General features: G+C 41.9%; 2 protein-coding genes across 4 annotated transcripts in view; one reads left to right on the top strand and one right to left on the bottom strand.

Annotated features, from left to right (window-relative positions):
- ctnna2 (catenin (cadherin-associated protein), alpha 2) overlaps positions 1-23013 on the bottom strand; it is a 373639-nt gene that overhangs the window by 162318 nt on the left and 188308 nt on the right. The window lies entirely within an intron of this gene.
- Positions 16900-21194, top strand: lrrtm1 (leucine rich repeat transmembrane neuronal 1). The gene has a single exon (XM_061772271.1). The coding sequence runs from the start codon at positions 18098-18100 to the stop codon at positions 19673-19675; it is 1578 nt and encodes a 525-aa protein (XP_061628255.1). The 5' UTR covers positions 16900-18097; the 3' UTR covers positions 19676-21194.

Below are 23013 nucleotides of genomic sequence, written 5' to 3'. Positions count from 1 at the left end.
TCTACTTGTCAAGTTTCAACTTCTTCTGTAGTCCGGACTGTGAGCTGGTTTAACACGTCACATAAGTAAGTGCTTCTCCACCCCGTCAATCACCCACAGCTTTGCTAATTAAACAGTTGCGTAATCTTGTCACCTTTTCTCGCTCTTTGCATCAAAATTACAATGGTGGGAGAGGTTGTGTCTGTGTGTGTGTGTGTGTTTGTATGCCCCCAATATCAAACCGGCACTCTAGGTTTTACACGATAAGGATTTTTGGGGCCGATCACCAATCAGCAAGTTTAAAAAACCGGTAACCGATCACCGATCCGATCACAAGATTGAGCAATGTGTCTATTTACATGACTTGTTCATTTATTGTATATACTTGTGTACTGTATATAGAGTACTGTATCTTCAAAATTATTCTCTAGCATTTTAGACAAAAGTTAAAACATCAAGGACCTCTAGGGGGTATTCAAGGATTGGCCACTGACATAAGTTTAGGTCAAATTAACATTATAACATATATAATGGGTGCTAACTTACTGTTATTAAATTACTTTAACAAATACTGTTAATGACATGCTTACTCTAACTTTCTCACTGTCCCGGCTATATGAACAGGTGTTGTCCAGAGTTTGCGTCCGTTCGGCTTCCCCCCCCCCGACGCTGCGTTGCTTGAACACGGCATGCTCCTCCTTGTGTACATACTTCAGGTGCACGATCAAATTTCTTGTGTTAAAGCATTTAGATGACGTTCCCCACGACGCACTTCAGTTGTCTGAGACACCGCAAAATAGTCCCACACCGACGACGTGTTTTTTCACCGACAAGATTGAAAAAACTTTATTGGCCATCAGACAATTACAGTACTGTACACAAGACACGTGACAAGGCTAAAAATAAACGCGACGAAGACGCAGATTTACATTTCTTGTGCGTAGCCAATCGATGACGCCATTGATCGGATCGGCGGATGACATGAAAGCCGATCAGCCAATCAGCATAAAATGCTAATTATCGGGCGATACCGATCACACCGATCAGATCGGCGTAAAGTCTACGGCACTCACTTTAAAATTTACGTACACGCCCACACGAAGGCACCCACACGCACAGACAAACACACACACAGTTTCCTTCATGGACCACAATCGGCATCCATCTATCTATCAGCTAAGAGTCTTTCGAGAAGTGTACTGAGAAGGGTGTGCTTGTTTACATTTAGGAACTTACTGTACTGTGTTGGCATGTTAAGTCTGCACTAAGTTGCTCATTTAATGTGGCCTCAACTACACGAATATTTAATTAGTTTAATATTTATATATTGGCACGGGAAAGCCAAATCAGGTTTCCTTTTCTACTTGTCAAGTTTCAACTTCTTCTGTAGGCCTGACTGCGAGCTGGTTTAATTATTTGAAGAATCATCTTTTATTGTCATGAACATGCATGCATGCACACGAAATTTGTTCTCTGCATTTAACCCATCACAGTGAACACATACACATGTTAGTGGAACACATGGGAGCAGGGGGCAGCTGAAGCGCCCGGGGAGCATTTCGGGGTATTAGTGTCTTGCTCAAGGATACCACAGCCGTGAGTCCGGGGGATGTTGGCGGATGGTCCAGTCGGGGTTTTGAACCTAGGTCCCCCACGGTGGCAGGCGATGATCTTAACCATTGGGCCACGGCTGCCCAATATTATATTTAATATTCTGTAATTTCTGTGGCGTGGGTAATGGGTACGGTGAAATTAATGTTTTTTTTTTGTACTATGGACAAGTGACAGCTGCTGAAAGTAGCTAAAACGTTACTTTATTCTAACTTAGTTACTTTTGAAATTAAGTAATCACTAAACTAACTAAGTTACTTTTAAACTCAAGTAATCAGTAAAGTAACTATGTTACTTTTTCAAGGTAACTGTAGCAACACTATGTCACAAAACATTTTGTTGTTTTCTGTGGGACTGGAAGGGATTAATGGTATTTCATTTGATTTCAATGGAGAATGATGATTTGAAATAGTGTTTTGAGTTGAGTATATATCAGGGTTTCCCACACATACATTTATTTGTGGCGGGCCACCACAAGTGAATTTTGGCCACCATTAATTGATTTTGCCGCTGTCTGTTCGTCCTCGCTGTGAATGTAGCGCGTCATTACACGCTGGTCAGTCGGTGGCGGTGTTCAAACAGGAAGCATAGTGTCTCGAGCTGTGTTCGACAAGTTAGCCTTCTGGATGTAAATCTAGCAATTTAAATTGATTTAAAAGGCAATCAATGTATTGTACCGACACTAGTGGATAACATACTGGATTTAAGCACGGCAAGCTTCATATGGAGGTGTATATGTGTTTTATTTCCAAGAAAAACAAACAATTCCTTTTGTCAAGCCTACTCTTTTCTTTGTCCTTTCTCTTTTTTGTTTCCTTTTCTATGCCCCACATTTTGTCACTCCTTTCCATAGTGTCTCTTGGAGTTGTCTCTCAATGAGACACCACAGTATGGGTGTGCGTATTGTTTTTTTAAGCACTTTGACGTTTAAGACGTCGGTCTGTCTGGAGGCTGGCAGATGAGAAGGAAGCTAGTGAGAATATTTCAGGCTCACGTTTGTGCTGCAAAGAGCAGGTTTGTTCATTTATTTAGCTCTCTATGTATTATTAACACTATTCCTAAAAAAAAATCCTTGTGAAAACCTCACTGTGCTTCGTTTGTAGCCATTAGTATTTAACTTTTTAGAACAGGGATTCTCAAACTTTGTGTCCAGGTGGGGCCTTCTTACAGTTCCAAGGACACAGATCGGCGTTCCCGTCGATCCACCTCGCGAATGTACGCTCCCTACCCAACAAAATGGACGAGCTTCATCTTCTGTTAAAGACCAGTAAAGACTTCGGACGTTCCGTGGCCATGTGCTTCACGGAGACCTGGCTTTGCAACGCTGTACCCGATGGCGCCGTTATGCTTCCCGGTTTCCACATTCATCGAGCGGACCGCGACATGGAATAATCGGGGAAAACAAAGGGCGGAGGGATATGCCTCTATATCAACGAAAAATGGTGTACGGACGTTACGGTGCTCAGCACACACTGCAGCCCGCATTTGGAGTCGCTATTTTTAAACTGTAAACCATTCTACTCGCCACGTGAGTTCGCATCATTCATCCTGACTGCAGCCTACATCCCGCCTCAAGCTAACACGAACGCCGCACTGCTAACGCTCGCCGAACAAGTCAACGAAATTGAAAAAAAACACCCGGACTCACCCCTCATTATTCTCGGGGACTTTAACAAAGCTAAACTCAACCACGAACTCCCTAAATACAAGCAGCACATCGACTGTCCTACCAGGGAAAATAATACTTTAGACCACTGCTACACTACAGTAAAAAACGCATACCGTGCTATTCCTCGTGCAACCCTGGGCTCGTCTGATCACTGCTTAATTCACTTAATACCGACGTACAGGCAAGAACTTAAATGCGCGAAGCCTACAGTGAAAACAGTGAAAAAGTGGACAAATGAAGCCAAGATGGAACTTCAAAGCTGTTTAGAAAGCACAGACTGGAGTGTCTTTGAAAATTCAGCTGGCGGCCTGGATGAATATACGGACACAGTCACATCCTATATCAGTTTCTGTGAAGAGGTTTGTGTACCAACAAAATCTTTTCGCATATTCAACAACAACAAGCCGTGGTTCACTGCTAAACTTAAGCAGCTTCGGCAAGCTAAGGAGGACACATATCAGAGCGGGGACAGGGCCCTGTATAATCGAGCTAGAAACCAGCTGACTAAAGAAATTAATATTGCAAAAAGAAACTATGCAGCAAAGTTGGAAAAACAGATTAGCGCAAACGACTCTAAATCAGTCTGGCATGCATTCCAATCGCTGACTAATTACAAGCGATGATCCCCCCAAGCTGAGAACAATAGCACACTAGCCAACGACTTGAATACCTTCTACTGCAGATTTGAAAAGGACACTTTCACACCACACACCCACCCGGCCGCACCCGCGACCACAATCACACCTCTGACTTCTGCGTTAACCATTCATGAACAGGATGTGAGACGCATCTTCAAACAACAAAAGATTAACAAAGCGGCAGGCCCGGACCATGTGTCCCCATCCTGCCTCAAAGTCTGCGCGGACCAGCTCGCTCCAATCTTCACTCAGATCTTCAATAAATCTCTGGAACTGTGCGAAGTTCCATCCTGTTTCAAACGCTCCACCATCATTCCAGTCCCCAAGAAACCTGCAATCTCGGGTCTGAATGACTACAGGCCTGTCGCTTTGACATCTGTGGTCATGAAGTCCTTTGAACGTCTCGTGCTGGACCACCTCAAGAGTGTCACAGGTCCCCTGCTGGACCCCCTGCAGTTTGCCTACCAAGCAAACAGGTCTGCGGATGATGCAGTCAACATGGAACTGCACTTCATCCTAGAACACCTCGACAGTGCAGGGACCTACGCGAGGATCCTGTTCGTGGACTTCAGCTCAGCGTTCAACACCATCATCCCTGAACTCCTTTCATCCAAGCTTCTCCAGCTCAGCGTCTCACCTGCCATCTGCCAGTGGATTTACAGCTTTCTGACGGGCAGGACACAGCAGGTCAGGCTGGGGGAGGCCATCTCATCCACACGCAGCATCAGCACTGGGGCGCCCCAAGGTTGTGTCCTCTCTCCGCTGCTCTTCTCTCTCTACACGAACGACTGCACCTCAGCGAACCCGACTGTCAAAATCCTGAAGTTTGCAGATGACACCACTGTCATCGGCCTCATCAAGGACGGTGACGAGTCTGCATATCGACAGGAAGTGGAGCGGCTGGAGCTGTGGTGCGGCCGACACAACCTGGAGCTGAACACGCTCAAGACTGTAGAGATGATCGTGGACTTCAGGAGGCATCCTTCGCCACAGCTGCCCCTCACGTTGTCCAGCCGCCTTGTGTCAACCATCGAGACCTTCAAGTTCCTGGGAATTACAATCTCTCAGGACCTGAAGTGGGCGACTAACATCAACTCCGTCCTCAAAAAGGCCCAGCAGAGGATGTACTTCCTGCGGCTTTTGAATCAGTCCTGTGTTCTTCCATCACAGTCTGGTTTGGTGCTGCTACAAAAAAGGACAAACTCCGACTGCAACGGACAATCAAAACTGCTGAAAGGATTGTCGGTACCCCCCTACCCACCATTGAGGACTTGCACGCTGCCAGAACTAAGACAAGGGCGTGCAAAATCCTCTCGGACCCTCCGCACCCCGGTCACCAGCTCTTCCAGCTCCTTCCCTCAGGTAGGCGCTACCGATCAATGCAAACTAGAACTAGTAGACATTCCAACAGCTTCTTCCCTCTTGCGATCAACTTCTTAAACACCTAACCTATAATTCCATTACAACAAGCTCGCAATTTTTTTTTGACTTGAGTTCGTTGTCACATTTCTGTGGGGCCAATTACGTATTACTTGTGCACTCACTGTCGTTGTCTCGCCATGCTGCACTATTTGCATATACTGGCCACTCATGCCAGAGTAGCATCTGCTCCATTTGCACACTGATTGAGGAGTATCTGTAACATTTGCACAACCATTGTCCCAGATTATCGCACTACTCGTCACTTTAAACCGCATATACTCCTTGTAGTCTCAGCGCCCCTTGCACAATGGTCATTGCACCGGTCTATTGCAATATTAGTTATTCGAACTGCTCTAAGTGCTAGAGGACTCTGCATCTTTTTGCACAATTGTTTTTTGTCAATGTCTCTGTCTCCAAAGTGTTCTGTAAATTGACTGTGTGTTGTACTACAGCGGCACCAACTACCGGAGACAAATTCCTTGTGTGTTTTGGACATACTTGGCAAATAAAGATGATTCTGATTCTGATTCTCATAATTCTAACACCGATTAAACATCTCTTTTCTAAGAAAAAAAGTGTCCAAACAAGTAAAATCATAGCTGAAGTAATATAACAATAAGTTGCTGTTTTTCCCATTGTTTTATTGCAGAGCCATTAAATCAATTCAACATGTATTAAGCAGACTCATAGTCTATTACAAAACACATACATTACGGGAAACAATAAGCCACATAAATGTAAAGTACATCAGGGAATATTTTATATTTAATGATCATAATTTGTTTTTACCCAATTCACTTGCAAGATCAAGAATCTAAGAAATTTCACCAGCACATCTCACAGTGACACATATTTCTCGCAAAAAAGTTACTGAATTGATTTCCACCCACTGAATCGTTTCGGATTGTATCATTCTAAATGAAATGTATAATAGAATATATATATATATAATTTATTTATTATTATTTTTTTTTCAATATTTATTTTTCAATTTTCCAGACCGCTTATCCTCAGTTCGTTTCAGCTTGCGCTCACAAACAGATGGCCGGACATTATCCTTCAGGAATTTTTGGTAGACAGCAGAATTAATGGTTCCATTTATCACAGTGAGTCTTCCAGGTCCTGAAGCAGGACAACAGCCCCAGACCATCACATAACCACCACCATATTTTACTGTTGCTATGATGTTCTTTTTCTGAAATGCGATGTTACCTTTTCGACACTGATAGATCTCAATTACTTTATTCCTCATTTGTTCCTGAATTTCTTTGTATCTCGGCATGATGTCTAGTTTTTGAGGATCTGATCTACTTCACCTTGTCAGGCAGGTCCTATTTCAGTGATTTCTTGATTGAGAACAGGTGTGGCTGTATCAGGCCTGGGTATGGCTAGAGATATTGAACTTAGGTATGATACAGTTATGTTTTTAAAAAGAAAGGGGGGGGGGCAGTCACTTGTCATGTAAATTTAGATTTTTTTTCCTCCCTTAATAATAAAAAACATTTAAAAATTGCAGTTTGTGTTTACTTTTGTTGCCTTTCACTAATGTTTAAATTAGTTTGATGATGGGAAACATTTAAGTGTGAGAAATGTAAAAAAATAAGAAATCAGGAAAGGGGCAAACACTTTTTCACACCATTACACGCACACACACACACACACAAACACATCTCTCTCTCTCTCTCTCTCTCTCTCTCTCTCTCTCTCTCTCTCTCTCTCTCTCTCTCTCTCTCTCTCTCTCTCTCTCTCTCTATATATATATATATATATATATATATATATATATATATACACACACACACACACACACATGGTGGAACGGTGGGGGCGACTGGTTAGCACATCTGCCTTACAGTTCTGAGGACCCAGGTTCAAATCCGACCTCGCCTGTGTGGAGTTTGCATGTTCTCCCCGTGCCTGCGTGGGTTTTCTCCGAGTACTCTGGTTTCCTCCCACATCCCAAAAACATGCATGGTAGGTTGACTGAAGACTCTAAAATTGTGAATTGTGATTGCGAATAGTTGTTTGTTTATATGTACCTTGCGATTGGCTGCCGAACAGTTTTGGTTCCTGCCTCTCGCCCAAAGTTGGCTGGGATAGGCTCCAGCATGCCCGCGACAATTTGTTTTTGATCATTTAAGTTGATTCATGTCAATTACAAATGCATGAGGGCGTTATCTTTCACTTTGATGAAAACATATGTGGATTCAGTTAAAAGATGAATATTCTTCAAGATGAAGGGTTTAGTGTGCTAAACATGAAACATAAGACATATCCTTCCTTGAACTCCGGATTCATTTGCCTCCATTCTACTACCCTAATTATTGAGACGCACAAGTCAACATTTTCAAGAATTTCAGCCTTTTACATCACAGCCTCAATTCTGCTCTTCATCATTTCAACAAGAGAGGGTAATTGATACATGACACTGCATGAATGCTTCTGCTCAGGGTGAGGCAACGGGCCACAGTAGTCATGCTTTCAAAAATAGGGACAATGCTCCTTTGGACAGCCAAGTTAAAAATTGGGCTTGGTGGCTTTTGGGTGGATTTCTAGGTCAATGCACAGCATAACAAATCTCAACAACAAAGTCAAAGATTATGTGTATGGTTATCTCTGAAGTCAGAAGATAGACACAAAGAGCAAAGCAAGCTTGAAAGGTAACTGTATACAGTCGAACAGCTTAAAGCTGCACACATTCCGGATATTGAACAGTTATCATCTGTGACAGCCGTCATGGGAGATGTCAGCACACCTCACTAGACCTCATTAAAACCAACATCAAAGGAGTGCCTATTTGAGTGTGTTTTACGTTTTGGACCCCTTTTCTCAAAGGAAGGACCATGCTCAATAAAGGGTGTTAAGAGAAGAAGAACAATATACCATGGAGGTTACCACAAAGTAAGCAGACTCACATCCAAAGCAATAAAACTCCTTTGGTGTCGCAGTCTTGTTATCCAGTACTACCAAGTATTTCAGTGCCATGCATGTCATAGACAATGTGACAGCTGAGCGAAAGACAGCCGGTAGCCACATTAAGTGATGTTTAGCAGGATTATAGGCGAACTAAACCCTAGATGACAAAACTGCCGTGTGCATAACTTCTTCATCTGATGCTGTTTATTTAAATTCATTTAAAACACTGCATCTTCTTGCCTACAGGGGGGCACCATCTTTACTTCATTACGTGTGCAAAAGTTGTGAGAATATGACGTGTATCTGCCCATCCTTCCGGGAAAAGGGAGTAACTGAAGTCATAACTAATGTAGCTACTAGCTTGTTGCCTGACGTTTAAGCAAGCCTGGTTTGTTAAAAATGGATCTTAACCCACAAGGCCTATGAATGTGGTTGGATGTTTGTTGGTCGTCAGAGGGGCTGTAGGCCCAGAAAGGCAGCAACGCTTCCGTCAGACTGTCCCATGTCAGCTGTGGCTGGCTACACAAGCAGCTTACCACCACTTGGGTGGGACTGTGGAGTGAATGAATAGGTGTGTGCAATTGCATCTTTGAGTGCCTTGAAAAGTGCTATATATTATTATTATTATTATTTATTAATTCACTAATTTTCCGTACTGCCTATCCTCATTAGGATTGCGGGCGTGCTGGAGCCTATCCCAGCTATCTTCGGCCGAGAGGCGGGGTACAAAATGTGTAACTTTTATTCCTTCACCCATTCCCCATATAACCATCCATCCATTTTCCGCACCACTTATCCTCACGAGGGTCGGGGGCGTGCTGGAGCAGCTGACTGGGTGAGAGGCGGTGTACACCCTGAACTGGTCACCAGTCAATCGCAGGGCACACAGAAACAAACAACCATTTGCACTCACATTCACACCTACGGGCAATTTAGAGTCTTCAATTCACCTACCATGGATGTTTTTGGGATGTGGGAGGAAGCCGGAGTACCCTGAGAAAACCCACGCAGGCACGGGGAGAACATGCAAACTCCACACAGGCGAGGCAGGATTTGAACCCAGGTCCTCAGAACTGTGAGGCAGATGTGCTAACCAATTGTTTACCCTACCACCAATATTATTATTATTATTATTATATACACATATACAATATACTGTACCAGGAAGTTTGGTCATCTAGGGATTATCTCCCCTTTGTGATTATTTTATTTCTTTTTTTAGGTGTCTCGGTTTACTTGCTGTGAAATACTGGCAAGTGTAGAGCTCTAATCTTGATTTAGTTTAAAAACGGATGTTTGACACTGATAGCGTGACTGCTCTGTGTTGTAACATAGGTAAATCACTGTCTGCTGCTTCTGTCACTAGGGGATCACCTTGCTTCGGAAATCGCTCGAAGCAATTCAGACGACCATTAAATCTCACTGTGAGTCACTATTCATGCACACATACGAGTAAGAGGGAGCAATGAGTATTTAGCTGGGTGAACTCTCTGTGAACTCTCCGTGAACTCAATGCTGAAAATTAGTCTCTGCTTTTTCAATATTGCAGTGTATATAAATATCACCCCGAATGCATTGCGGTGCAAACCTTTGTTCTTTCTTTAATTGTACAAATGTTTCATTGTTTATTTCATTGTTCCAGTATGTCTTAAGGTACATTTCTTTGTTTGTTTTGTGTGTCAAGCCACCACCAATGTCTCAAAATGTTGAAGATGGATCTGCAGAATTTTTCTGTTCTGGAACACTGATGGTGCATGCAGAGGGAAAATGCGCATCACAAATCGTCATAATCATCGTACTTTGGGAAGTTTTAAACAACCATTTTCCTTCTGTCAAACAAATACTGTTGTTAGAAAAGTAATTACATTGTTACACCTGTTCTGTTAACCACTGTAAGTCCATCCATCCATCCATTCTCAACACCGCTAATCCTCGTTAGGGTCGCGGGGCGCTGGAGCCTATCCCAGCTGACTTTGGGGCGAACGCCGGACTACACCCTGAACTGGTCGCTAGTCAGTCGCAGGGCACATATCGACACAGACAACCATTCACACTCACATTCACACCGTCACTGAGTGGGAACTGAACCCACGCTGCCCACCCTAAAGTCAAGCGAGTGTACCACTACACCATCAATGACCCTCCACTGTAAGGTTATTTGTTAATTTAGCATTGCAGAGAGACCTAGTGGTTAGCACCTCTGCCTTACAGTTCTGACATTCGGGGTTCTAATCTCAGCTGAGATGGGCTCCAGCTCACCCACGACCATAATATGGACAAGTCCTATAGAAAATAAATGGATGATGTATTGCACATTGACTGAAAGTTACAATCAGAAGACTCCTGCTTGCTACACACTGATTTATAAAAAGATTGTGTATGTAATAAAAGACAAACATGGTGAACAAACAAACTCATGTCAGCCCTTTGTCCACTGAAAGCAACCTCAATCTGCTGAAGGTTGGGGTCCCTTGTGTATACAGAACCATCTCTTCCAACGCCACAGACAGCCACACTAAATATCTCTACCACAATCCTTTCCCAGCAGCCCATCGACATTATCTCTGAAATGGATGGGCCAATTAGTCATCATCATCTACATTGTTTTGTTGGGCTCATACAGTCAAACTGATTCAATAAATTATTTAAATAATGGGCTTGTAATCATAGATGCAGATTTTTTTGGGGGGGTTGTTTGTTTATGTGATCACTCAAATGAATTCATCCTAACAATACACTGTAACCTCAAACCACTGCACAACAGAAAAATTACCAGAATGAACTGGGGTTTGCACCATATGTCCTATATGTTGCATGTGTTCACAAAGAAAGGCCACAAAATGGCTTGTGAGAGTAGTGTCTGGGTTCTTGTATTGTTATAAAAATACATTGAAACTTGCAAAAGAGAAGGTAAAGGTTCTACATGATGCTATCCATGAATCCATTTATTCATTCATTTTACATACCGCTTATCCTCACGAGGGTCGCGGGCGTGCTGGAGCCGAGCCCAGCTAACTCTGGGCGAGAGCCGGGGTACACCCGGAACTGGTCGCCAGCCAATCGCAGGGCACGTATAAACAAACAACCATTCACACCGACGGGCAATGTAGAGTCTTCAATTAACATACCATGCAAATTTTTGGGGTTGTGGGAGGAAACCGGAGTACCCGGAGAAAACCCATGCAAGTACGGGGAGAACATTTAAACTCCACACAGGCGAGGCCGGATTTGAACCCGGGTCCTCAGAACTGTGATGCAGTTGTGCTAACCAGTCGGCCAGCGTGCCAGAATGAATTTATGCATGGTTTATTTTTACTGACTTGAGTTCAATCATAGTAATGCACATGGCAGGAGGTTAAGGGCAAATGTTAACGTTTGGTCAAACACGAAACCAGTGAGGGATCGTTTTCATTAAAAAAGTGTTTTCATATCATTGACCATGTTCCTGTAATACAGTGCTCCCCAACCTTATTTGCCCCGGGGACCAGTTATATTATATATATATATATATAATGAGAGTAGACTTTTAACTATGTAAAAGTAGTTCTGCCTGTGTCGAGCAGAAACCTAAGACTGTATCTGTATAAGAGCGGACTTGGTGCGTGAGAGTTAACTGTTGTGACAAACCCGTATTTTAAGTAGGACTCCTGATATAGTGCTGTTTCGTTCGCACACGTTTCATTCAAAAGAACAAATCTTTTCAGTTAACGTAATGAGCTGAATTAGTTTATGAAATTATTTCGTTCTCTGAGCTCTGCCGCCGTTAGCCAGATCGCTCGGACCGGAAACAGAAGTGTTCGAGCCGGCTGGGAGCGGAAATGGAAGCGTTCTGTGCAGTCGCGACGTGTCAATTGAGATGTGCAGCTGTTGCGGTGGCGAAGATCCAGTCAATTTTCAAAATAAAACACACTGACACACGAATTGCAGTACAACAGAAATTATATAAATTGGTCATTCTTTCTCTGCGGCCCGGCAACAGATGCCACACGGTCCGGTACCGGTCCGCGGACCGGTGGTTGGGGACCACTGCTGTAATAGATATGCTGAAATACAGTCACACAGATTTTCCTCGCACATCCCAAAAACATGCATGAATTGGAGACTCTAAATTGCCCATAAGAGTGAATGTGAGTGCGAATGGTTGTTTGTTTGTATGTGCCCTGCGATTGGCTGGCAACCAGTTCGGGGTGTGCCCCGCATCCTGCCCGATGATAGCTGGGATAGGCTTCAGCACGCCCGCGACCCTAGTGAGGAGAAGCGGCTCAGAAAATGGATGGATGGATGGATATTCAGGATTTCAGGAAAATCACAACCTCTAACTCCACTGATCTTTCTTTTCTTTTACAAACCCCAATTCCAATGAAGGAGTGATGTTGTGCAAAATGAATAAAAACAGAATGCATTTTGCAAATCCGTCTCAACCTATATTCAATTGAATACACTACAAAGACAAGTTATTTAATATTAATTAATATTAATCAAACAGGGAACAATAATCAGCAACAGTAGGTATGAGAAAAACCGACCCATTAATTATGAACCGATGGGTTGGATCAGGTAACTGCTGTGTATGTCTTGAACTCTGAGGGGCAGTGTGGCGATGAAATACAAATTTCCAGTAACAAAGAAAGTAGAAGAAGTGACGATCAAATATTGTTATTATAACTCTTTTTTCACAGAGTTTTAAGAATATTTATGTCAGAGAATATTGTTATGTTGCCTGTTTGTATGTGTTTATACAGCTTATGTGTACCATCCCTCCATTCTCAACACCGCTTATCCTGGTTAGGGTCACGGGGCGCTGGATCCTATCCCAGCTGACTTTGGGCGAAAGGCGGACTACACCCTGAACTGGTTGCCAGTCAGTTGAAGGGCACATATACACACAGACAACCACTCACACTCACATTCACACCGTCACTGAGTGGGAACTGAACCCATGCTCCCTGCACTGAAGTCAAGCGAATGCACCACTACACCATCAATGACTGCGTTTGTGTACCAAAATTATTTGGAGAAATATAAGTGCCGTGAGTTTGATGCTGATTTTCGTTAGCTGGTCAATGGTGTTTTTCATTCCTTGTGTGTTGGCTTTGAGCTAGCGATTTTTGTGAACAAAAACGAATAAAGAAACTAAATATGTGATGTATTTGAATATTCAATAGGTGTAACTCTTTTGTCATGTCTGTTCAGTTTTACAGTGAAATTCAACAGGAGTGTCAATAAACAACTTTAAGCAAGCAACTTTTCACTCTTACTCCTTGCTACTATGTTAGCACCTGAGCAAACTGTTGTTGTGATCACGTGGGCTCTGCGTGCTGTCCAGGTGCTGCTGGATGTTGCTAGTATAGAATGGACTGCTTGTAAGTGTGGTAAAATCTGATATTTTGTCAAATCGGATCCTTGTTTTTTTTGCTGACATCAGACCAATTTCCGATCTCAAAGATCGGATCGGGACACCCCAAGTTTAAACTGATAAACTTTATTGCTTTTTGGTGGATATTCACTCATTTTGAAGTCGATGCCTGCAACCCATTCCAAGAAAGATGGGACAGAGGCATGTTTACTACTGTGTTACATCACCTTTCCTTTTAACAACACTCAAGTGTTTGGGAACTGTGGACACTAATTGTTGAAGCTTGTGGAATTCTTTCCCATTCTTGCTTGATGTACTACTTAAGTTGCTCAACAGTCCGGGGTCTCCGTTGTCGTATTTAGTGCTTCATAATGCGCTACACATTTTGAATGGGAGTCAGGTATGTACTCACACTCTTTTACTATGAAGCCACACTGTTGTAACACATGCAGAATATGACTTGGCATTGTCTTGCTGAATTAGGCAAGGACATCCCTGAAAAAGATGTTGCTTGGATGGCAATATATGTTGCTCCAAAACCTTTAGGTGTGAATGTGAGTGCGAATGGTTGTTTGTTTATATGTGCCCTGCGATTGGCTGGCGACCAGTTTAGGGTGTACCCCACCTCTCGCCCGAAGATAGCTGGGATAGGCTCCAGCATGCCCACGACCCTAGTGAGGAAAAACGGCGCGAGAAATGGATGGATTTGAAATGTGGACTTGTCAGATCACACTTTTCCACTTTGCATAAGTCCAGTCCATCTCTGATGAGTTTGGGCCCAGAGAAGCTGGCAGCGTTTCTGGGTGTTGTTGATATACGGCTTTCGTTTTGCATTTATACGAACTAGCACTAAGAAAGAATCGATGGTAATTCAAATTGACCTGCGAATCTGTCTGAAAAAATGAATGCCGAATGAGAATTTTCGCCTTTGAATGAGCACAAATCAAAGAATAACGTACCATACGTTATTACGTACTTTATTTACTTTACTTTATTTTGACAAGCGCTGCAACACTGACATGCTGCATTTAAATTCTGTGTCTGGCCATTCTGCAGCCATTTTGACTTACTGCAATTGACTTTTTTTCAAGATTATCGCACTACTAGTCACTTTAAAATGCTTACATTGAATAGTCCCTGCACCATTTGCACAATGGTCACTGTATCAGATTATCACTCTATTTGTCATTTCAAACTGCTCTAAATTGCTAGAGGGCTCTTCATCATTTGCAGAATTGTAAAAAAAAAAATAAATGTATCGGCATTATCACATCACCGTTAATATTTCATTGTTCAGTGACTCGGTGTGCAGTGCACAACAGTTTTTTTTTTTTATGTCTCAAAAGTATTTTCTGTCAAATGGCTATTGTGGTACTAGAGCGGCTCCAACTACCGGAGACAAATTCCTCTTCTGTTTTTGATATACTCGGCAAATAAAGATTATTCTGATTCTGTACATGTGCATATGAGCTATTGTAGCTAGTGCAGCCTTTAGCCATTCCCATGAATTACGGAGTCATGTCCCCCGAGACAATAATCTCCATGGAACTAAGTGTCCTATGGCCGTGCATGAGGAGCTGCAGAGATATTAATGGCAGACCGCAACTGCAGCAGATGAACTGGATGAAGTTGTGCAAGATTCGTTTAACATATCGTGGCAGATGATTGATGAGAGCCAGCTTTTTAGCCGCTTGTAAGGAAGCAGATGTACCCAGCCATCATGGATTTACGTATTTTACGGCACCGAGACCGACTCAAAAGAGACCATGGCCACGATACAGCGAGGGATCCTGGCTTAAGTAAGCCACTTTAAACTAAAAAGAAGTGTTTTGGCAACAACTTTTTCCAGAAGGAAAAGTGGTTGCTAGAGTCCGTCAGTGTAAATGTGTCAGTCTTTTGTGGTGTTGTGATGAAATCTGCAACCTAAAAAGAACTGCGACCAGGGGGCTTGATAGTTTTCAAATAATCAAATTGGATTTTTCATTTGTCAGACAATGACATGTCTTTATTTCAGTAATGATTCAGTTGTGAATGGCTAGTCATTCGTTACAGTCATTGGGAATAGTGATTGGGGATTTCGATGCCGAATCCTAGGTCTAGTATCAATCCAAATTCTAATGAAGCTGGGATGTTGTGTAAAAGGAAAATAAAAACAGAATACAACGAATTTCCAAATCATTTTCAACCTATATTTAATTAAATTCACTACAAAGACATTTACTGTTCAAACAGATGAACTTTATTTTTTTGAAAATATTCATAGATGGCTGGGCGGCATGGTTCAGTTGGTAGAGTGGTTGTCTCCCAATCCAAAGGTTGTAAGTATGATCATTGGCCCCTGTGACCGTGTCAAACTGTCATTGAGCAAGATACTGAACCCCCAGTTGCTCCTGATGCTGTGTCATTAGTAGGTGAATGAGGAGACAGTGTTAAAGTGTTGAGTACTTTGAAGGTAGAAAAGTGCTATACAAGTGAAAACTCATTTACCAAGCCCATAGATAGATTTATAGATATGCATTGTAAAACATTGTTGAGTCACCATTTATTTAAAATCTAAATCCCTGTAATTATAATATTCATGAATGACTGAAATCTGACATGTTCAATTTAATGACATGTCAATGAATCTCTAAATAAAATGAACTCAGTGAGTACAAAAGGTCAAGTGAAAAAAGCATACAGACCTAAGCAATGGAAATCTTTGCAATTGATCATCGTCTAATTAATTGGCTAATGACACAAGCCAGTGACTGTGTCCCTAGAAGTGTATGAGATATCCGAAGAACAAGAATATGGCTTTCAACTAACTAACCATTTACATCTGTATGCAGAGAGGACAGTCTGGACCTAATTGACAATGATGGAAAATTCAGGACAATGGGATTTGTTGATCAAATAGACAATGCCATACTCTCACCTCTAACCATTGGCTTATTGTACTCTAGCTATGGAATACAATTCATATTTCAAAGTTCTCTCACTGAGGTCAAAGAAGGCAGACATTATTTGGCCCGATATAAGGGAAACAGAGGGAGAGAGAGAAGAAGAGGAGAGAGAGAGAGAAAGAGAGAGCGAGAGAGAGAGAGAGAGTGCAAGAGAGAGAGAGAGAGAGGGAGAGAGAGAGAGAGAGAGAGAGAGAGAGAGAGAGAGAGAGAGAGAGATTAGTTTCATTAAAGTGCTGGGTTTAAGCCCAGCCCATTCCGAATATGTAAAATGTCTTAGGCACAGAGAAAAAAAAAGAAAATCGCAGCAGGAGAACGACAAGGAGGTAAGAAGGAAGAGGAGGAGGCGAACGGCATGACCAAGTGAGTGAGCAATCAAAGCAAAGAGAGCGAAAGGGAGAGCAACAGAGAAAGTGAGAGAGAGAGAGAGAGAGAGAGAGAGAGAGACAGAGAGAGCGAGAGAGAGCTCTCCGAATTGTGAGTGGCTTACGACACTCAGTGAACAGTCTGTGTTTCTGCATGCACTGTCAGTGTACCGGTCTGCTGCGAGGGATTGCGCGCTCCTTTGGCTTCCATATTTACCGCCCCTGCTTGCCCACCAGCACTAACCTTCAGCACCCTCTTCCATCCGGCTGAAAATCCCCCGGAGAACAAGGGAGGGAGTGAAACCTGCAAGCCACTGGGGATGCAAGAGGCTGTTTTTTTGTTTTTGTTTTTCTTTAAACCCACATCTGCAACTGACATGGAATACTGTCAAATAAGAAAACAGTGAACTGGGTTCACCTCTTTAAGTCTTTTTTTTTTACCTCTGTCGACAGCATCCATCACTGAAAGCATGATTAACCGCTTGGACGGATTAAAACCTTACAAATTAATGATTGCTCCCAGAGATGGGTGATAATATGTATCCCGGCAGACCTGCTGAAACTTAAGCAAGTGGAGGTGGAGAAAAGCAGAAGATATTTTTTTTAAAATGTACTCTTCACCTCATGATCATTGCAGCAGAGGACTGCGGAGGAGCTGAAGAGATCGAGCTCATACATACAGACTGGGGAACTTGCGCTTTCTACCATCTCCCCACTTGGATTCCGTCTCTTTCACTTGAGGAGAACTAAGACATTGTAAGCCTGCCAAGGATCTGGTGTCCGCTGAAAGGAAAGAAGGGAGGGGGTGATGGTGAATTTGTACCACAGTAGGGTCCTTTTTAGATCCACACATAATTAGTGTTGGGGCACAAAGCGGGACGCTGAATGGAGATTGTCAGCTTTTGGATAGGGGTGAGTAGGAATCTTTTCAGATAAGATTGATCTATGAGGACATTTTTTTCATCTTTCCTCTCCACCCACCGTTTGATCTCTATCATAAGCAAAGAGACTATCATTTTGGACAAGGATTTCCTCTGCTGACCAAATGAGAAAAAATTAAACCCGTGTTGAGATAAAATACATACAAAGAAAAAAGCAAACAAAATAAATAAAATATGATGTTCTACATATGATGTGATAGGTGGACAAAAAATATCCAGAGTGAATGGACATTTGCTCTGTAAAATCCCTGGATATTTATGCTGATGGATTTCCTTCTAATTGGACTGTATTTAAAGTGGCCAGTGAAGAAGCCCCCTGGGTTGATACTGTGTTCGTTGGGCATTTTTTTAAGAATGGTTCCCATGGTGGAGGGGGTTTGTCCGAGGCTGTGCCGCTGCGACAGCAAGCTGCTTTACTGTGAGGGGTTGAACCTCACAGACATTCCCCAGAATTTGAGCAGCGCCATGGGCTTGTCCATGAGAGAGAACAACTTGACTGAACTGCGTGAAGGCCAACTGGCTGGCCTGTCACAGCTCACCTGGCTCTACCTTGATCACAACAACATTGACATTGTGGAGGAGACTGCATTTGACAAGCTAAGGCGGGTCAAAGAATTAGACCTGAGCAGCAACCGAATTGAGGGCCTGCCAAATGGTACTTTTAGGCCCCTCCCAAACTTGCGTATCCTGGACATCTCATACAACAGGCTGCAGGCTCTTGAGCCTGACTTGTTTCATGGCCTTAGAAAGCTCACCAATCTGCATTTGCGCTACAACGCTCTCAAATTTGTGCCAGTACGGATTTTTCAAGACTGCCGCAGCATGCAGTTCCTCGACTTGGGATACAACCAACTGCAGAGTCTAGCACGGAACTCCTTCGCTGGACTCTTCAAGTTGACAGAGCTGCATCTCGAGCATAACAAGCTGGGCAAAGTCAACCTAGCCCATTTTCCTCGGCTCATCTCTTTACGTATCCTGTATATGCACAACAATCGAGCAACAATTGTTGTCAATACCCTGGACTGGACATGGCATTTCTTGGATAAGATTGACTTATCTGCCAATGAAATTGAGTACATTGAGCCACATGTCTTTGAGAGTGCACCCAACCTCAAGGTATTGATGCTAGACTCCAATCGGTTGACTTCCATGGACCAGCGCATCTTGGATTCATGGTCCTCCTTGAACAGCATTACCCTGGGAGGGAATGATTGGGAGTGCAGCCGCAATGTTTGTGCCTTGGCCTCTTGGCTGAGTGCCTTTCGGGGGCAACGTGACAATTCATTGCTGTGTTCAAGCCCAGACACTGCACAAGGTGAGGATGTCTTGGATGCTGTCTATGCTTTTCAGCTCTGTGAAGATCCCCCACTGGAAGTTACCTCAGCGGGTCTGCATGCCTCCACAAGGGACCTGGTCCAAGGTGGCTCCGTGTTCCTTGGCCCATTTACCCCCAACCCTTATGATGGTGAAGACGGTAAAGGGGTCCCCAGTTCTTTCACTGTCACAGTGGGACATGACGACCTGGAGAGTACCATGCAGATCCACAAGGTTGTGACTGGCACTATGGCACTCATCTTTTCCTTCCTCATCATTGTGCTCATGTTATATGTGTCATGGAAGTGCTTTCCAGCCGGAATAAGACAACTGAGGCAATGTTTCAGCAGTCAGCGTCGTAAACAGAAGCAAAAGCAAAGCATGCAGCAGATGGCTACGATTTCTACACCAGAGTACTATGTTGACTATAAGCCTAACCATATTGAGGGAGCTCTGGTTATCATAAATGAATACGGCTCCTGTACTTGCCAACAGCAACCTTCTCGGGAATGTGAGGTGTGACCTGGGGCTGACAGCACGTCACCCCCCCATGATTAACTGACGATCGGCTAATAATGTTTTTGATACACTGAAACGGAAGGATTAAATGTATATTTTGGTCACACTTTACACAGCTTCTCACTGTGATATGGAATGAGTTTGCTTCAAGCAGCTGATCATTTTGCTGTTTCTTTAGTGATTTGATGCTACAAGGCAAAATGGGCTCCTGACGTTTGGAACTGTTAATGTAATAGCAACACTGAGAGGAATACATTAGAAGCTGCGCAAACTTTTTTTTCCCCCTTGAGTGATGTATATTTTAGCTTTAATGTGTCTTTCTACTTCATTGACATGTAATTAAGCTGTGGAAACAAACAAAAAAAGAAATAAAAAATATTTGTATTATGGTAAACAATATTTGACAAGGATCTAACATATATAAAAACATATTTAAGTTGGATTAAAAATGTAAAGATACAACAACGTGTAAAAATGTTTAAAGAAGTGGAACTGTTAAAAAAATGCTCAAGATATTTCTTTTGTAAACTAAAAAAAATATTTAAATAAATGAATTGCTATTCACAGTGAAAACACTTGTATGTGAGACGCTTATCACAAAGGATGGATGACAACATTGCTTGTCAAGCAATACCTCTGCAGTCCTTTGACCACAAAACAAAAACAACAAAACTAGCTAACTAACTAGATATGAAAGGGGCAGAGAGATATTTGCATCTCAAATGTAATCTCCATGATTTACATTTTACTCAATCTATTTTAAATGACGTGTGTTGATTTATGATTCACTGTGTTGGTTCACGAGCAGTGTAGTTTGATCCTCTTTTGCTTTAAAATAACTTGATCAAGTAATTACATTATGATCATTTGGCATATCTGTGTACCATCAAAGTAAAGAAAGCAGAATGTCAACTATATAAATCACTCATTGCTAATGAATCTTTGGCTTTCCTGGTGGCTTCACTGAATCAAGCACGTAGAGGACAACTACCATTTAAAGCAGACTTACTTACATTTAAAATGCAGATTTAAATCACTAAAATAGGGTAATCCACCAGCTTCAAGGGAGACACTGACTTATAATATTCTGTGTTTTCATGTTATGTAAAATGTTTGTTGTACACATTTCCATGTGTATATACATATAGATACTTTTTTTTGGTGTTGTGTACATGTTTTATTTCCTGTGTCATTTGACGTGAGCTGCTGTATTTTGTGGGAGGAGGTGGGGACTGTAAAATGGAGACGGAGGATCTCAACAACTGCAGAAAGAGGGGACAGACTGCTCTCTAGTGTGCATATATTTACAGAGTGTGGCTGCCTTTTGCCTATTGTACACTAGATTCTGACTCTCAACTCCCACAGCAGTGGAAGCATATGATGACTTTACAATGGATTTTGTGAAAAAAAAAAAAAAAAAAATCAGCATCATTTCGTGTTATTTTGATATAAATTCAAATTATGTTTACAAAGTGTTATTCAAGAGGAATAATAAATCAAACAAACATGTTTTCAGAATTCACCCAAGACAATCTTTCTAATAATGGTGAAAGGTGATGCATATGTTTTGAACTCAACAAGGCCAGTGGGCACATAATAGTATCCACTTTTACTGGGTTTGAGCAATCACTTTACTTTTACTGGGCTGTTTATCCTTCTGTGGATAGGTTGTGAAACTGAAATGGAATTTACGGCAGAATTTTGTGGTTTTGTGTGGAGGGACAAAACAAAATTGCAACCTCTGAAAATTTTATTTATACAGTATACTGGTAATTATTATTATTATTATTATTATTATTATTATTAGATATTTGGGGGGTATTACCCACTTGCTTCAATACTTTTCTGAAATTAAAATTTTCTGAAAAAAAAGTACATTTCAAGATGTGCCCTATAAAAGAGTTGATAAATGCCAGTTGGGTAAACAATGATTTGCAACCAAAAGGAAGTGTATTTGTAAAGAATATGTCCATATATACAGATCATATATACAGTATATATATATATATATATATATATATATATATATATATATATATATATACATATATATATATATATATATACATATATATATATACATATATATATATATATATATATATATAAATATATATACATATATATATATATGCTACATGGTAGAGAGAATGGAGGTGCAAAGTGAAAGAAAATTTGTCTTTTGGTTATTCAAATATATACCTCACACAATATTCAAGTTTTCAACCCAATCCATCCCTGTCAACATTGAGGGGGTGAACTGTTCAACTTTGAAGTAATTCATCAGTGAACATTTATCAGGGAAGGATAATGGTTATTAGTTGCCATGTGAGATTTATGATCCAGTTTATATTTGACCCATTTGAAGATTCGACATGACTGTTAATCATAAGCTGATACCCTGTAAATGCAAAACGCCGCATGTACAATGGGGTATCCGGATGAGGAAATAGATTCAAATTATTCTCTCGTCATCATATCTGTCAAGTAATTTTGTCCTTAGCTGTCCTTCAAAGTATGTCACCGTCTGTTCAACATGCGACTGATGAATCTTAAGAGTGTGAAGCTTCATTTATTTAAATATTGGATGGTGCCTGCCATTGAGGGGAATGTTGGCACCACAATTTATTTCAGTTCACTTTTTTCTTAAATAAGCGATGAGAGCAAAAGGTTATGGAGAACATCTGATCATTGAAAAAGCTTGGCTGACATTAAACTACTTTCAATTTATCTCCATTCCTGCTCACCTTTACTTTTCCTTCACTTTTGTCCCATCTCTCCCTGTTTTCCTCTCTGACAATAACTGTAAATGTGGGGGGAAATGGAACACTTCATTGAAATGAAAACAAGATCATATGTCTGCTTGACCTATGCCTGGGGGGATAATTCTCTGAGGGGAGCTACTGTATATGTTGGCTGACTAGATAAATGAAGCTCAATGAAAACCAATGGCGTTGAATGGTGAACTAAATACCCAACATGATGAATATAGTTCTTGTTGCTGGATAATTCTAATCTAATTGATATTATTGTATAGTATGAATACTAACTTCACAAGGATACAGTCAGTTGGCACTCAGAGAGTGATAGGGCAAGTGACTGCGTGACTTAGCTTGGAGAAAGGGGTGCTGACTTGCTCAAGGGCATCTTTCCATCAATTAGCTGTACTTTCCTATTGTCCGCAGTGGGATTCATACTGTAAACATCAGGTTCCAAAGTCCAGCTCCTTCCAGATGAGCTACTGCCGCCCCACCATAACAGGGTGTTCTGATGACTGTCAGACACATGACACATTCTGCTTCTTTCTCAGCATTCAGTGTTATGATCCCAGCCGCTTGCCA

This window comes from Phyllopteryx taeniolatus, chromosome 4 (assembly GCF_024500385.1).
Source record: "Phyllopteryx taeniolatus isolate TA_2022b chromosome 4, UOR_Ptae_1.2, whole genome shotgun sequence".
In the NCBI taxonomy this organism is placed as follows: Eukaryota; Metazoa; Chordata; class Actinopteri; order Syngnathiformes; family Syngnathidae; genus Phyllopteryx; species Phyllopteryx taeniolatus.
The sequence above is the reverse complement of the archived record's forward strand: the minus strand, read 5'-3'. Positions and strand labels throughout refer to the sequence as shown.

Excerpts from the sequence above, each read along its gene's own strand:
- lrrtm1 (XM_061772271.1), top strand. The coding sequence starts at position 18,098 with ATGCTGATGGATTTCCTTCTAATTGGACTGTATTTAAAGTGGCCAGTG.